General features: G+C 40.0%; 1 protein-coding gene and 1 long non-coding RNA gene across 6 annotated transcripts in view; one reads left to right on the top strand and one right to left on the bottom strand.

The window, feature by feature from the left end:
• Nucleotides 1-95: 95 nt before the first annotated feature.
• The window catches only part of LOC149742667 (A disintegrin and metalloproteinase with thrombospondin motifs 9-like), a 34,802-nt gene continuing 18,970 nt past the window's right edge, over nucleotides 96-15,927 (bottom strand). For 2 of the 3 annotated variants that reach the window (XM_089894106.1, XM_089894108.1), the window contains 35 exons: nucleotides 14,449-14,554; nucleotides 14,104-14,154; nucleotides 13,896-14,045; nucleotides 12,493-12,634; nucleotides 11,950-12,066; nucleotides 11,665-11,810; nucleotides 11,112-11,175; nucleotides 10,904-11,041; nucleotides 10,678-10,815; nucleotides 10,387-10,603; nucleotides 10,009-10,199; nucleotides 9,783-9,926; nucleotides 9,535-9,641; nucleotides 9,391-9,466; nucleotides 8,916-9,068; nucleotides 8,470-8,634; nucleotides 8,234-8,398; nucleotides 7,867-8,110; nucleotides 7,573-7,721; nucleotides 7,333-7,509; nucleotides 6,948-7,259; nucleotides 6,605-6,745; nucleotides 6,352-6,510; nucleotides 5,991-6,167; nucleotides 4,590-4,763; nucleotides 4,280-4,450; nucleotides 3,963-4,145; nucleotides 3,580-3,765; nucleotides 2,909-3,145; nucleotides 2,678-2,772; nucleotides 2,453-2,586; nucleotides 2,076-2,167; nucleotides 1,895-1,999; nucleotides 1,619-1,711; nucleotides 96-1,168 (listed from right to left, as the gene is read on the bottom strand). In XM_089894106.1, coding sequence (XP_089750232.1) covers nucleotides 1,619-1,711; nucleotides 1,895-1,999; nucleotides 2,076-2,167; nucleotides 2,453-2,586; nucleotides 2,678-2,772; nucleotides 2,909-3,145; nucleotides 3,580-3,765; nucleotides 3,963-4,145; nucleotides 4,280-4,450; nucleotides 4,590-4,763; nucleotides 5,991-6,167; nucleotides 6,352-6,510; nucleotides 6,605-6,745; nucleotides 6,948-7,259; nucleotides 7,333-7,509; nucleotides 7,573-7,721; nucleotides 7,867-8,110; nucleotides 8,234-8,398; nucleotides 8,470-8,634; nucleotides 8,916-9,068; nucleotides 9,391-9,466; nucleotides 9,535-9,641; nucleotides 9,783-9,926; nucleotides 10,009-10,199; nucleotides 10,387-10,603; nucleotides 10,678-10,815; nucleotides 10,904-11,041; nucleotides 11,112-11,175; nucleotides 11,665-11,810; nucleotides 11,950-12,066; nucleotides 12,493-12,634; nucleotides 13,896-14,045; nucleotides 14,104-14,154; nucleotides 14,449-14,554 — 5,099 coding nt within the window. In that variant the 3' untranslated portion in view covers nucleotides 96-1,168. The remainder of the gene's footprint in view (nucleotides 1,169-1,618; nucleotides 1,712-1,894; nucleotides 2,000-2,075; nucleotides 2,168-2,452; nucleotides 2,587-2,677; nucleotides 2,773-2,908; nucleotides 3,146-3,579; nucleotides 3,766-3,962; nucleotides 4,146-4,279; nucleotides 4,451-4,589; nucleotides 4,764-5,990; nucleotides 6,168-6,351; nucleotides 6,511-6,604; nucleotides 6,746-6,947; nucleotides 7,260-7,332; nucleotides 7,510-7,572; nucleotides 7,722-7,866; nucleotides 8,111-8,233; nucleotides 8,399-8,469; nucleotides 8,635-8,915; nucleotides 9,069-9,390; nucleotides 9,467-9,534; nucleotides 9,642-9,782; nucleotides 9,927-10,008; nucleotides 10,200-10,386; nucleotides 10,604-10,677; nucleotides 10,816-10,903; nucleotides 11,042-11,111; nucleotides 11,176-11,664; nucleotides 11,811-11,949; nucleotides 12,067-12,492; nucleotides 12,635-13,895; nucleotides 14,046-14,103; nucleotides 14,155-14,448; nucleotides 14,555-15,927) is intronic. The other variant, XM_089894107.1, reaches the window with a different exon arrangement.
• On the top strand, nucleotides 2,423-4,795 carry LOC149742668 (uncharacterized). Of its 3 annotated transcripts, none has more exons than XR_016387423.1 (4): nucleotides 2,423-2,564; nucleotides 2,978-3,147; nucleotides 3,590-4,188; nucleotides 4,282-4,795. It is a non-coding gene; the product is annotated as an uncharacterized LOC149742668 (long non-coding RNA). The 3 variants fall into 3 exon arrangements; XR_016387422.1 differs by having other exon boundaries at nucleotides 2,451-2,593; XR_016387421.1 differs by having other exon boundaries at nucleotides 2,509-2,649.

Here is a 15,927-nt window from a genome sequence, read left to right as displayed (position 1 = left end):
GTTTAATGTCCATCACCCACAAATTGTCTTTTTTCAACGTATGCAAAATTCAAAGATACTCTTTAAAGACAAAACTTTAAATAAAGCCAATAACCTCCGAATTTATTTGGTGATTTTTATTAAGAAAGACGATTAAATTACCAAACAAGACAAACAGAAAATGAAAAACATGCCAAGATGTGGCGACTTACATCAACAAAAGATTTAAAGCGACAGAAAAAATATAATTTAGGCGAAGCTTGATGGGACCAGCCCTTTATAAAAATAAGATTTTTAGCTGCCGCAATAATAATACAATAGCAGCATGCATGCACGTTGAGATGAACATGTAACGAATTTGTGCCAAGCGACGAATATATGTTATAACATTGGCTAACCAATAATGTTGTGATAGTTGTGTTGTTAATTGGGACTTGAGAGGTCTGGATTCAATTAACAAAATGCTGGAATTAAACAGCATTAGCAAAATAACATTTTAGCCTTTTGAAAAAATCGGAAACATTGAACGACTGCCATCATAAAAAATATCACTGGAAAGGATAAGCATTTTACGATTTACAGTCACGACTATGAAGCGCGGCTTTGGAGGAGTGACGCGTAAAAGAAAACACAGTACTCTGGACATTGGTTAAGCTGAAGAGAGCGCGCTGAAGACACGCGAAATATTATAGTTAGTTTGTGCAAAAAGATGTAAAAAGCAATGCTAGCTGCTTCTCATGCTGAACGAGGTTGGCCACGTGGGGTCGGGCAAGAGCGACTGTGAGGCGAGCGTGGCACCGCATAGTTTAGGTATCAGTTTCTGTCGGGCAATAAAGCGGACAAGTAAAACCATAGTTATGTTGGCCGAACTGTAAAAAAACATGACCAAAAATGTAGTGGTCAAAATGACGGTTGTAATACTGACCGGATCGAACGCGGGAGCGATAAAGGCACAAGGAGGCATACAGGACTTTGGAACAGTACTAGCAGGAGAGAAAACTCGTCGAAATTAAATAAAGGGAAAATAAAAGAATAAAATATTTGAGACAAACGATTAGAAACTAGCAAATAACAAAAGGTTTCCTAGGCACGCATGATAACTAATATTGCTAAAGAAGGCATTTTGACGTATCTAACGACATGAGGTATTCTTCTTTGGCTTGGTGCGCAACCAGAACTACAGAACAATCTAAAATGAAAGTAAAAGTACTTTAAATTGTTGCACTATAACTTTAACACGATTTGACAAGTGCTGTGGAACAGTGGATATATCGCGCAAATCTCTTACCGGAAATTAATAAAACACAAAAAAAAACTATAAAAAATATCACCCCGTAAAGTTACATGCTTGGTCATTTGTAAACAGGCACGAAGTGTATTAAACCATCTTACACTGAAGTGATTTATGCCATGATTAAACTGTGTACGACAAAATAGACTGAAAAGGTGTCCCATCTTCCCCCATCCCACTATATAATGTTTCGAACACAAGTCAAATATATGCTAGGTCTATATGATCATTCGTTTCGTAAATAAGCGTGAAGATATAATATTCAAAAACATAACAGGTCGTTGTTGTTTCATTAGGAAAATCCGAAACCGTTTTGTAATAGAAAGTAAATATTCATAACTTGGTTACCTATGGTTGATGTGAGAGTTGTAATCCTATTAGTGGATCAGGTTGACATCTGCTGCAATATCCGCCACATGAACCTGACACCTCCAATCCATTCTAAATGTTTAAATAACGTTGTAGATAAACTATAGTAAGCGAAAGCACTAAGAATTACACAAAATTAAAACCGATTTTTGTTAAACACATTTTTGGGTCAAATATGTGGTAATTATGGAACACTGCTCATAGATAAACTATGTTCATGTAATGAGTTTATACCGAACACATAGGGATACTTACACGACTTCGTTGTATTCTACGAACCGGATGTTCGCCGTACGAGAGCCATCTGGTATTTGAACTAACAACGAACCCAGTCCCGGTAAAATCCATCCGAAACTCGCCCTGTAATATACAACATATTTAAAACGTCTTACATTTACCATAGTATCAAGTACAAGTAAAAATGATCGGGAATTACCTGTGGACAATTCCCTCTGCTGTAGCAATCGCCAGCCATTCCAAAAGGAACTTCTTTGCCATACTCGGTCGTCGCAAACGTGAATTTATTCGCTGCAGTATAAGGTAATGATAAATGATTTATAAGGTAGATAATTGGCTAAGGATTATGTTAGGCCTGATTATCGGATTGAAACTATTGACTTTTGTAATCCAGCTGCTTAAATCCTTAAGCTCAGTACATTTGACCTTAATGCAGAAACTCACGCCCTACAAGTTTTACCATTAGACTGATGAACAACACACAGCTGTCTGAGAAAAAAGGGGTTGTACTGCAAGCATCTCAGCGAAGTCACAATCCAAACGAATGAGTTAGCATAGGTGTTACAAGCAGCTTACCAAGTACGCGCATGGAAACGACGTCTAAGCGAACTTTACGGAACACAGTTCGTCCAGCTTCGGGATAATCACGATGGCATGCACAAGATGAGTCGCGGCTGCCGTTATTCGGGCAAGTATCGGCGTTTATTAACCTGCAAGGTGGTTTGTGTGGTTATTATACATTTCTGGACTGCACGTATAGCAAGTTACTTAATGTTGGTATTTTCGTTATTGCTTACAAACCTGTATCCGTAAATTTCCGAATAATTTTCTTCCCCACCCCGAGGTAGTGTGAGATATTCGGTTGGATTAGAACTTCCCATGTCTTTGCAGTATATCTGAAATTGAAACGTCGTTAATAGGTTTGCGACCAAAAACAGTGGAGACCAAACAATTCAGTTTTAATGTGACACTAGCTTTGAGACCTTTCTGGTCAGCACTACTGTGGATAAAATAGTTTCTAAGATTTCTTACCCTGGCCATGACACCTCCTATTTCTAAATAATATTCTCCATCTCTTCTTATGTCTCTATGTGATTGCAGTTCCCGACACGTGGTTGGTATGCATGGTCGTAACTGGCAAATTCTTGTTCGATCCGGTTTGAATGATGGAACAGCTTCACATACAGCGTCATCTAGCGACGACTGAGTAGCACGATCTGTACAAACTACACGACGCATTGATCGACCTTCGCCACACGACCTTGAACACTGTATGTAATAAACAAAGTGATCAGTATTTGTGCGTGACTAACTAACAATTTCTATAATAGGATAAGGGAAGATAGGACACTTTTCCATTTTATTTCTATCTCAATTTGGTAGTAAACAAAGAATGTTTAAATAATTATAAAACCGTTTTTTCACGACTCCCATGGATCGTTGTTAATTATTCAAAACACGATCAGAATTTTTGTATAATATGTGCTAAATGTGTCCCGTCTTCCCCCACCTTACCACACATGGCAATTGCTCCTGTCACCCCAATGGGTTGTTTAAATTGATACGACGTTAAATTTTTTTAAAAAATAATAACCTACAACATTACATACGTGGTAACTCGGACACGATATATATGAAACAGAACAGAATTATCGTTGCCCCACCACAATAGGAATATTACACTTGCATTTAAACAAGCTTACCTCACTCCAGGATCCAACGCGCCAGTAAACTTCCGAATCGCATCTTCCTCTGTCACAATCTCTCACAGCATAAGGGCGAGTGGTGAGTCGACATGACGTCACGGTTTTTTCTTTGTACGTCATCGGATCGACGTATGAGCATTTAACTGGTCGTCGTTGTATTCCAGGACCACACGATTTGGTACACTACAAAACAGATACCATATTGAACTATGCATGAAATGAAATAGTTAATTAGGTACCATGATAATTAGAAACCGTTCCATTAAAACGGTAATTTTTAGACATTGTTATTTTAAACAAACAAATTAAGTTTTGAGCGTTTCAATATAAACTTTAAACATTAGGTTGTGAAAAGCACAATTAAAACAATGTTAGATCACCTCTGACCACGCCCCAGCCCTCCAGAATGCATTACATGGTCCATTGTTACATTGTTGAGATGCTAGTGGTCTCTCAGTTACCAACTCCGTGTTACAAAGACTGGGATCGACCACTATGTTGTGGGGTAAACTTCGACACGTGACCACCCGCGTCATCGTCCCTTCCCCGCACGACACGCTACACTGCACAAGGGTGAGATCCTCGTAATAACATCGCGGTGAAAAGGTAAAAAAATCGATTTAAAAGTTTTCCTCTTTTGTCTCGCTTTATACGAAGCATTGAAGCTGTTTTACCACAACCACAACTTGATACTTACAGGTCTCCATCGTTCAGCGTGCCACTTGTGGCTAGGACAATCCGTCACATTACATCTAGTGACGTCATCAGGGCGACTATTTACGTCACAGAGTTCATCTACTATGACCTTTCGCTTGTATCGACAGTTTACTCGACGAAGCTGAATTCCAACCCCACAAGATGCAGAACACTACAAGCCGCAAACATTTTCGAAATTAATAAAAAATACATTTATTATCCTACACTATTTATCCCTATAGTATATTTTCTTTGTGATAATTGATATCAGGATTTAGGTAATAGCACAAAACTTGGTGCGAGTGACGAACCTGGTTCCATCTGCCAGTTCTCCATCTTGGACACCTTCGTTGTTTCACGCATCTCCTCACAACACGAGGTTTTGTTCTATGTAGCAAACATTTCGCATCGGCAACTGTTTCACCGTTCGCGTTTAAACAATTCACATTCCGATTCTTTGTTCCTCGACCACACGATGCAGAACACTGTGATTTAAATAAAATGTTAATCTCCGCCATATATGCTATTCAGCTGTCGTATACACAGTAATATATCATTGGTATATAAAAGTAAGACAGTAACATACATATTTACCCAAACTAAATGCTGGTGGTAAGCAAGACAATACATGTAAAAATTAAATACCCTATGTGTGTCACTTAAAGCATTAAGGTAGAGTAATTAGTCATACGCAGTTATTCACATAAATGAAATACAAAGGTCAAAAATATCATAGCTTTAAATAAGAAAACAGATTGTAAACGCAGCAAGCGCCACAAGAACAAGAAAGGTCATTGTTAAGATAAAACACCCCACTTGTTGTGGAAACCCTTATCGATTATAGCCAAGAAAATTGGATTAATCTCATTCCGCTTTAAAAGCGTTTCATAACAAACACTGCAACTCTATGGGTTGGTGACGTAGTATCAAAAGAGCAAATACGATTTGTGTCTAATAACAACAAGCAATGCTGCTTTTTAGTCTGAACTTGTTTACAGAAATGACAATGAAGGTTTGGCGCATAGTTAAGAAGTAAATAAAAATTCGCCGACTCGGCATTGCGATTAGGCACGTACAGAAGAGCATATATGTATGTATCAATGAACGTATCAATAATACTATAAGCTTAGACTTGCCGGAGCGGGCGTACGATTTAGATTCAGATAATATTATATTTGTTACAATATTTATTTTATTCATTGCAAAGGTGGACCAGTCAAAGTTCAATCTTTTTTGTTGTTGTATGGGCAATTATAACGACTGAAGATAACGTCTCTTGAAAGATATATGGGTAAACAGAAATAAATAATACATGGATTGTTATAATAGAAATGTCGAAGATAAAAACGATTTTGCAAAACTGAAATACATTGGCGTCAATTCGAAGTTGGTTTTTAAGGTTCATATAATTTTTATTAAAATGTTCAAAAAGTATATAAATGTGTACGAAATAGGATTTCACAACTTTCATTTTTTAACCAACAATGGAGATTTATGTTAATAACATCAAGTACACATATCGAGCATATACGCCGCTCGGCAGCGCGTAGAAGCCTCACAGGCGACACAGTTCCATGCAGCACTTTGAACACTTCATTCCAACATTTTCATTCCGCAACTCAAATGCCTCCCACCGCTTTCAGCTTTTTGGTGATGTTGTCGACTTGACTTCTAACTAAATTTCAAGTTATGAAATAATACAAACTGCGTACCGCGCTCCATGCACTCTTGCGCCACCGGTGAGCACCAGGACAGGTCATGGTTCTGCAGGGTTCGATCTCCACCGGCTTGAGAATGACGTTGCAACGATGTTTGTACGTTGACCGTCCATCCGACATCACACAATACACGTTCCTCAATCGTCGACCACCGTTGCAAGTTTTCGAGCACTGTATAGATTTGGATAAGTGGTTGTAGTGTTTTATATATATATCATTGCTTTCTAATGTTCTTTTAGTATAGTTTGACCGTTAAAAATACAGCCAGTAAGTTGAGACAAGCTATGGGTAAAATTTATATACGTAACTCCCAGTTAAATATGATTTAAAACATAAGTAGAGTAGGTATAAATACCTTTCCCCAACGTCCACGTTTCCACCTTGGGCAAGCATCAGCGTTGCAGAGTTGTATACTTGGTGGTGGATCCAGTGAATCGCAATCAGCTTTTGCACTGTGGGGTGAATAACATACCACAGCTCGCTTCTGTGTTCCGCCTCCGCATGTACTGGAACACTAAAAATGTATTGAATTTAAATAGAAATTTAATATTGGTATGGTCTCGACCAAGGTCTCTAACAACTTTAGTCATATAGGATTTTATAATTACCTGAGACCACGGCCCTGTTCTCCAGTGTCCAAGTCGAGTTCTGTTCGATTCATAAACTCTTCCTCGGTTGACTACGGTCACTGAGCGGTCACGTGGTACATAAGCAAGTCTTGGTCTAACTTCGGGATCGAAAAGACGATTCTGAAACAATATCAAAAATGCATTTTACTATCATCACATCTCTGTGTTAACATAGAGGAAAAACTCGTCTGGTTTTTATAACAGCAGGCTGCTGTGTTATTGAACAACATATGCAAAGGTATCATACATGTGGCCGTATTCAACAGTCGCAAGTATCATTTGGCTTTTTTGATAAGACCATAAGCTTTATATTTGGTTTTACCTTTCTCCTTGCTGGTGTATTTGCTGGTTCAGTTGTACTTGATACACTAGTGGTTGGTTCATTTGTGGTGGTAGCTGTTGTAGTTGTAGCAGTTGTGGTAGTTGCTGATGTTGTGGTTGATGTGGTTGTAGAAGTTGTTGTGGATGTAGAAGTTGTGGTTGTTGTTGTAGTTGGACACGGAGCTGACGAACAAATTTCATCTTCAGAGGGTTTATCCTGTGGCAAGCAATGTTGTCCATCATCTTGATAACGACCATTGTAAAGGCATCGAACGTAACGAGTGCGGGTTCCACCATCGCAGCTGACTGAACACTAAGATATCGACAACATTATTTTTCCATTATTCCACACCAAAACAACTTATGTTATTACAAATGTGTCTTACCTCTGTCCAAACTCCCGTCCGCCAAGTTCCATGACACGGACTATCTTCACAAGTCTCCCTCGCCGCCGGTCTGCTCTCGGATGAACCGCATTCTTCCTCAGGAGCAACAACGTCACTTTGGATGAGACGACAACTGACGTATCTCTCCCTGACACCACTTCCACAAGATGACGAGCACTTTAGGAAAAAATATTTAATACAAAGAATTTGACCTCATTTATTCTTATAACAATATCTTACTGGAGTCCAAGATCCGGTTCTCCAACGAGCATTCTCGCGGCGACGGTTAACAATCATTATTCCTGAATCTGAATTCAAAGCTCCGTACATTTGTTGTAAAGGTGCGACTTCCGTTGTCGTAGTGGTGGTTGGTGGAACTGTGGTTGGTTCTGCAAGCAAAACGTGTAAGTTTGTATCTCTATATTAATAAAGACACTGTTGAAGTGCTTTGACATTGTGATTGCGGGTGACAAAGATCGTTAGATGTTTCAGTTATCGCAACGAGTCGTACATGTCATATGTGTATAAAATCACCTGGTAATGTTGTCAAAGCAAACGCCTCTCTTTCAGCTAATCCTCGTGACACGATAGATGGGAATCCATCGTTGTCATAAGTTCGTGATATCCTCGATACGTCACATGCTCGTTTTGCATAGCATGCTCGGGTATCGGGTCTCAAAAGAGCAGTGTTGCACAATCCATCGTCGACTGCGGTGGATGCGTGGTCAACACAGCGGTACAAACGAACTGATGTTCCTTCGCCGCACGTCACGGAACACTAAAATCGAAGAAAACAGCTCTTAGGTGAAAAATTGACACTTGTCCTATCGTTATGCTTCTCCTGTGGTCTTAGCATGCAGTGCAGGTAAGCAGAGTCAAAGAAAATATTATTTTCGCGTACCGGTCCCCAGTTGTCGTAAGACCAGGTAGGGCAGTCATGGTTCGAACACAAAGTAGTGGTCGGTGGTTTACGCTGTCGACTACATTCGTTGTTCGGTCTCACAGCTCCTCGTATCGCGCACCACACACGACGATGACGTACACCCGATCCGCATGTCGCCATGCACTGTGACGTAATCAAACGATTGTTACAACGATTACTCACAGGCAGGTAGGCGATGAACGGCGACAACTTACCCGTGAAAAGGCAGATACCACCCATTGTGGACAAGCTACGTTTCCACATGTTCTTGAAACAACTCGTTCGTTATCTTCACATTGAGTAGGATTCAATTCAATTCCCCTGCTATCATGACACACACTACTGCGGGTCTGACTGCCGCCGCCACAGCTCCGTGAGCACTGCAAACAATAGAGCCATTATTTTCGAGTAAACATCTGTTTTTCCAAAGCAATTTGAAATGCAATCCACAATTGCCACTGGGCTCTCTTATCCCTAGTTTACCATACAACACGCGGCATATATTGCCGGTTAAATCTTTTTTAGAAGTTAATACTTTTTACCAGCGCTTGTTGTGCTATGTTTTTGTGTATTCACCGCGAGATAGTAAAGTTTATAAACACAAAACACAACTGCGATCGTAAACCAAGCGCAGCAAAACATATTCGTAATCGACCCTCACCTCTCCCCATTCTCCGTATGTCCAGCGGGTTGAAAGACAATCTCCTTCACACGAACTTACACCTCCAGGTTTCGGTTGTGGACACAAACTATCGCTGACTGTCTCTACCACGTGATTGCTACGATGAATGCGATTGGCTGGGACATTTGTTACCTTAAATAAGGAAAAGGCATAAAAGCTGAAATCTTAATTTTCATCGAACCTCTTGGGGTCTATTTAATTTAAACTATAGTTAAATACATGCATAGTAGGGTAGGAAAGATGGAACACCTTTTCATTCTATTTTCTCTTTCCACCAGGTAGATATTTTAAAGAAATAAAAGACCGTATTCTGGCGAATTCCATAGACCATCTTTATATGTTTAAAACACGTCCAGAATATTTTAATATTACGTGCTAAAGGTACCGTCTTCCGCCATTCTCACTATATTTTAAATAGACCGAAAATTTAGAAAGATGTACATTATTAACTAACCTTTCTACATTCAAACTCCAAATGAGTTGTTCCACGGCCACACCGCACAGAGCACTCAGAAGGCTTTGGATGCCACCTATAACGCATGATGTTATAAATAACTAACATTTCATTGTACAGTATGTATATCACGTCTGGACTTACGTGAACTGACATCTTGTATTACATGGTCGTATAATAGTGCTTGGTTTTGGAAGATGATTACATTTGCGGTCAGAAACTATCTGTTGGTCAGATCGCACGCACATTATCTAAAACAAACGTGAAATTACTCCTTGTTTAATTAGCTTTCTCCAAATTGCAAATGCGGTAACTTTTAATCGCGTCAACAGTTTAAGTTACATCGCTTTAAAGATAAAAATCTTAAAGTGTTGAAGAAAATGTGAACAAACCTTTCCTTTGGTTTTCCCGTCGCACAATCTGCTGCAAGGACTCCAAGGTCCATGTGGATCCCATCTATATGATAACCTGTCTCTTACGGGAATGTTGTACCGGTAGTTTATATTTGGCGGCATTAAATCTCCAGCAGATAACACCTGAAAATGCAAACTGGTTTAGTTGGCCGACTATACGACAGCAAACCAAACGCATAAACACATACAAACATAGAAATCTTACTTCAACTATGATGTCAATTTCTATCGCTTTACTGCAGTTGATTTTTTCAATGGCGGTGTCTGTTCCTGTGTAGTCACACTGGTAAAGTGGTCCTCTGTTATTTTTATTATTCCTCTTGTGTATTTTGTGTTTATTTTTCATAACACTCCGGTTTCCGTTCAGAATATAATTACCACGGCTATCTCGTAAAGCTGAAATTGTTGTAATGAATTAAATGTTAAAATTGCGCATATAAAAGTAAAACCACGATTTATTAATTCAGGCTCAAAGTTTCTAAGTAATATTGTACACGAAGGGTCTTTGTATTAAATCACAGGACCTGCATTTTGTCACATTAAACATCTTACACGATAAAATATAAAAGAAACTTTGGCTTACCGAGGTAATTAAAGTCATCCGCGTCACCACTGTATGAACGCTGCATGATCACAATGTTGTTTGCACCTGCTGGTATGATCACCACTCGATTGTAACCGATGTTGTAACCTGTATTATAACTTCCTTGCACCGTTCTGCATGCACTGTTGTCTCCGTTACAAATCCCACATTCGTCAACTGTCGTCCGTGAATTTAACACGTGATCACACCCTGCCATCTGATTGGATAAAACAAAGTAATGAACAATGTACGTATGATGTGGCGATTGCTAATAATTTATATATACGTTACCTTGCATACACCTTCAACGCAAATATCGTTGGTATCTGGACCACATGGTGTCCCGTTGATTACTTTGGGTTTGAGAACATACCATGGTACAGCGTATTGGTCATCTGATTTCACTTGACAAATTAATTTGCACCGATCCTAAAAATCAACACAATGCCCCTGGTTAGAAAAGACAATGTTTCGAATTATAATTAATATTTTTATAACAATTGTGGCTTTCACACACCTGAAGTAAAATACCGTCGTATTTCGGAATCCATTCAGCATTTGGTGCGATTCCTCTGATTCGATGTCTGTGATGACGTGCCCAATTGTTGTACGCTGCGCACTGTTCGGCGCGAAAGTCGCTATCCACGGAACATTCCTTTAAAGTTGAGTAAGCACGTTAATTAATAGGATTACAAGCCATACTTGCAGTTAGTAAACGTGCTTACCTGAAAGTTGCATGGTCGGAACTTCTTTCTCTTTCCGGTACAGTACCTCCCACCATACCGCGGCCTAAAAAGAACTTTGCATAAGTAAAGAATAATTAGCTTAGATTAAAAGCGGCATGTTGACCAGTTCACCCAAAAGAAGTTTTAGCGTGGAATTTGCGAAGTGCCCCAGGTCTCAACCCGCGGCTGTAAGGACCACACTAAAACTGAAGATCATAATCGGATTTCACCATTGAAAACGGCGAGAATAATTTATTTTTACCGGGATTTATTTTAATAGCTCAATAATGCGGCTATCACTAATCTTGTAATGAGGGATTACATATCAGGCTTTATCCCGCGCTTGATTTCAAATACCTGTAAGTGTACATTAACCTGACTTCGCACGCGGATTTCTATAAAAGACAAATCTTTTAAAAGAAGGTTGGAGAAACCGCCGGAATTCGCGGCATTACTTAACTATGCGTACAGGAGAAAGTGCACCAGAGCATCTTAGCCAGACAAGATTATTTGTTAGTTCATGACGCAATCACAACAATAGTTTTATTCTTACTTTGGGCTATCGCATTTTCGGGTTGCACTTTTGATACCACCTCCACACCTTCTAGAACATTCGCCAAATCGGCTCCATTCCCCCCAATTCCCATCAACAGGCACACGGTGACGATCCTCTGGCACGCAATGACCGCGTTGACACCACTGTCAAGTTAACCAGACATTACGATCAATAATAAAGTAACTTAAATTGAACAATTTAATTAAAAACCTTCATGATTTACAAGGTTTGATGCTACATAGTTCAAACCAAAGGTAGAAACGTTATCTCTAAATAACTTACCATCTTTTGTTTTCCATCTCCGCAGCTTGTACCGTCCGCCCACGGCACGTGAGGTGTTCGACATCCGTGGCTCCGGTTTTGGTTTATACACCACAGTCTCTGACAAGTGTTTTGAAACTAAAAAAAATATGACCAAATTTACCATTGTTCAAAAGTTGAGTCAAAATAAATATCAACAATGTTTTTAGGAGAATGGTCCGTTAAAAATTAATTTAACCAAACTGGACCAATAAGAGAAGACGCGGAACACATAAAAAGCCATCTCTCAGTGGAATAGTTTTGGTTCGTGCTATATAATTTAAACAAATGGCGTTGGTGGCAACTTCCGTTGGAAGGTAATACAATAGAATTCGATTCAGTGACTGGCAGTGGAGCGGGGACCAACGTCAATTCGGGTAATACTCTATACGCTACTGCTTTGATGTGCAACAGTGTATATTAAATAGACGGTGGTATAACCTCAAACATACATTGTCTTTTGATTTCTTTCTTTCAAAGCACTGAAATAAAGGCAGCATATTCTTTTGTAAAATCATTTCTTACCATAAAGTCACAGTGGCGAACACCAGGTCCATACACGAAGCTGCATTGTGCATTGGCATCAAACACTTGACCAGGTTCAGTAGTTGGTAATGACAGTACCCTTTGTGGTGGTTCGTCCAGCAAGCATTGGCCGTTACCGTTGCTGAAATAACACTTTATTTTATGCGTGATATTTACGCACGCTGAGTCACATAACCCTTCGTTATTTTCAAGAGTTGCAATGTTAACGATTAGAGTTGTAACCTAAACATGTCTGAATACCAAAGGGTGAATCGTGAAGTGTTAACAGAGTTTTGGGGTTGTTTATTTTTGCGAAGAGCGGCACACCTTTGTCCATCGTCGGGTTTGACGGCTTGGCGAAACTATTTCAGGTTAAAAGAGAAATACTTAGAATGCCTTGAATGCCTGTCTTCGTTAGTCAGTATCTTTTACAAGGTTTGAGAACAAAGGAATCTCTTTTTTAGTCATTAAGTTTAACACTCTTTCTAAAAACATATACGCATTGGCTCAGGGTCACGTCGGCAAACAGAGGTTTTACTTTTTCGGGCAAAAACCCTAAAGGGCCTGGCAGAAGCAGTCACAAATTGGAAGATAGATCTACGCGGCGATTTGTCGCTTAGCTCTATGCTATTTGCAAATGGAACTGGAGCGAAGAGGTTATGTGGGGCACGGATGCGTCCCCATGCAGCTTACAGCTAAAACAATGGGCGCTTGGGTGCGATGTACAAAACCTCAAGCCACCCATGCCGATAACATATAAGGAAACTAAAGACAAGGGTTCGCTCGATTGGGTGAATGTTTGTTTATACGCCGGGCCGCCGGCTTGTTAGATGCGGTATTACCCAAGCTTAGCAGTTCACAAACAATGCTAAACCTCGCCTAGCTACGGTTGACTTGGTCGTCGAACAACAGTCATGACAATTCAACAGTCGACAGTTGTTCAAGTATTTACCCGACTATCTTTAACACGGGAACATCCGTTCTTCCCAGGAAAGATAAAAGTTAAAAGAAACCTTGGGTAGCGGACTAAGGCGCCCAGATAATGCTTCATTTTAAAGGACTGCGATTGTCCGAATCATCATCTACTTAACGATCAAAGCAAAGCATTCAGAATCAAAATTGCGTGGAGAAGATAGTAGAGTGGTTTATAATATATGACCGACAGCATTATTGGGTCGACGTGTTTAGACGCCACTGCCATTGTTTGCTATGTACTCAATATAAAGATGAGGACTCACGTATGACCAAAACAGACAACGATTTCGATTTAAAGACTGGTTAGAAAGCATTGTGTCTTTATTAAAGGACACCGTTTACTGTAAATAACGCACATGATTCTCAAACTTCCGGAATTCACTGAAAGACGAAATGTGAGTCATAAAAATGTGCGAGTTTCGACTTACTCTAAAAAGCTTGTGATATACTTGGCACTGCACTTTGACCACGACCACGGGTGGGCGTTGTTGTCCAGTGTTGGTGACATGACGTTAAGTCCAACAGTCGCACCTCTCGCATCTAAGCACTTGTCGTTGTTATCATGCGGGGCGTTGAATCTGCGTATCGAAAAATTTATTGACGATTTTTTCTCATCTGCGGAAAGCCCATCCTCACCGTTCACACGTCACATTGCATATGACGTCATCATCATGCAGCATGCTGAATCTGCATCGGTAGTCCCGACATGCGGTTAGGTATAAACATGCAGAAGAATTTACTTTGAATGGGTTACTTTGAAAGTGAAAACTAAAATAGGTTACTCTGACATGTTTACGAGGTGCGTTATTAGTCGGCGAGTTCTGCAGTGACAGAACTGATTAGTAAGTTTACATGAAGAATTACAGTTACGGGCGAACAACCAAACACAAGAGTTCAGTCGCTATATTTGTTTATAAACAAGCTAATGGTTGGGTGAGGGTCAAAAGTTGGAATGCTCGTGCATCATAAAAACGAACTTACTCGTGCCCGATCTCATGGGCGATGGTGAAGGCCGTACTCAAACCATTATCTTCGTTAATCGAACAGCTTTTACGAAGATCACACATCGTACCCAATTCGGCCAACCCTGTTAAACAGATTGACTGGTTAAAATTTTATTTAGTTTTGGGTTAGTACAAGCACAAATATTCGTAACTTCTTCAAAATATTTAAAAAAAGCTTTTACTGCCCAGCAGTTAAGTAGTAAGTTTATTTTTTATTTAAAATTTGTTTACTGATTACACGACAAAGTAAATTAACGTTTTCAAAATTCGTCGCTTTTATTGCTGCACTTGCCATTGGTATTGGCATGTCTCCATGCATCGCTACAATCAAACAGGGTTTTGACGCGGAACGTCGCCAAAGGTCAAATGTTGTTGTAGTCGAGGTGGAAAAGTAAGGGACAGGTGGCAAGTTTGTCCCTGCAGCGACTGGACAGGTAATATGTCCCAAAAAATGGCTGCGTGCCACACATCACTTAATTAAATAAGATTTCAACACTTTTTTAATAAGTCCGTGGCCCAGTCGGGTGTGTAAGATGCAGAAGGTATTAAAAGCCGAATTCAATAATGCCAACCAGCATGGATAACTAAGGCCCGGTCAGGCGTGGGTCGCTACAAGGTGGCTCGAGTGGAATTAAAACGGTAACCTGAAACGACGGACCATCTGAATCGACGGACCATCTCGACCCAACACGAGTTTATAATGTCGTTAGCAGGGAAGCTAACAACTAAGCGAGGTACATTGGAAACTTAAAATAAACCGGCAGCGTCTGTCAGCGTGGATAAGATTACATTTTGCCATGCCAAACCGAGAATCTAGGATAATCGGATTTAAAGTGTAAGCGTGGATGTGGGAAGTTGCCATGGGTGGATTACAAGCGATTTCGTCACATCAATGAATTAAAGACAAAGAAAGTCGGAAAAGATAAAACCGATTTGACTTATTTAACTTTATCCTCTCGAAATATTTTATGCGGTAATTCGTTGGCATGCTTAGATGGCATTGAGATTTATTGCGGTAGGAAGCAAGTTACGACTTCCGATGCCGTGCCGTCCATTACCTAGTTGACCTACGACCTCAGCAAAACATTGGCACATTAGCGTTACGGCTCGTCAGTAATAACGCTACTTATACACTAGGCATCGCAGGTATGAGGGCTTAGCTGCAACAAATACGTATTGCCAGCTAATATAAGTTGGCCCAGCAGCTTGACTGGCACAGCACGACAAAATGTCAGCGTAACTATACACTTAATGACCCCGGATTTTGGTATGGTTGTATCGAACGACATCAAGATAATGACCGTTTGATGTGATTATGCTGATCACATCGTTATAAAAATACGCAGTGCCGGATGTTTTGCTGGACCTTTTATAACTTTGAAGTTTGTAGCACATATATAAGTTCTTATCGGAAGCAAATGCCAAGTTTTCCCGGCACGGAAGTCTGACTGTGAAT

Source organism: Ciona robusta, chromosome 1 (genome assembly GCF_009617815.1).
Source record: "Ciona robusta chromosome 1, ASM961781v2".
Taxonomy (NCBI): domain Eukaryota; kingdom Metazoa; phylum Chordata; class Ascidiacea; order Phlebobranchia; family Cionidae; genus Ciona; species Ciona robusta.
Note: the sequence above shows the minus strand (reverse complement) of the source record. Positions and strands in the feature narration are given on the sequence as shown.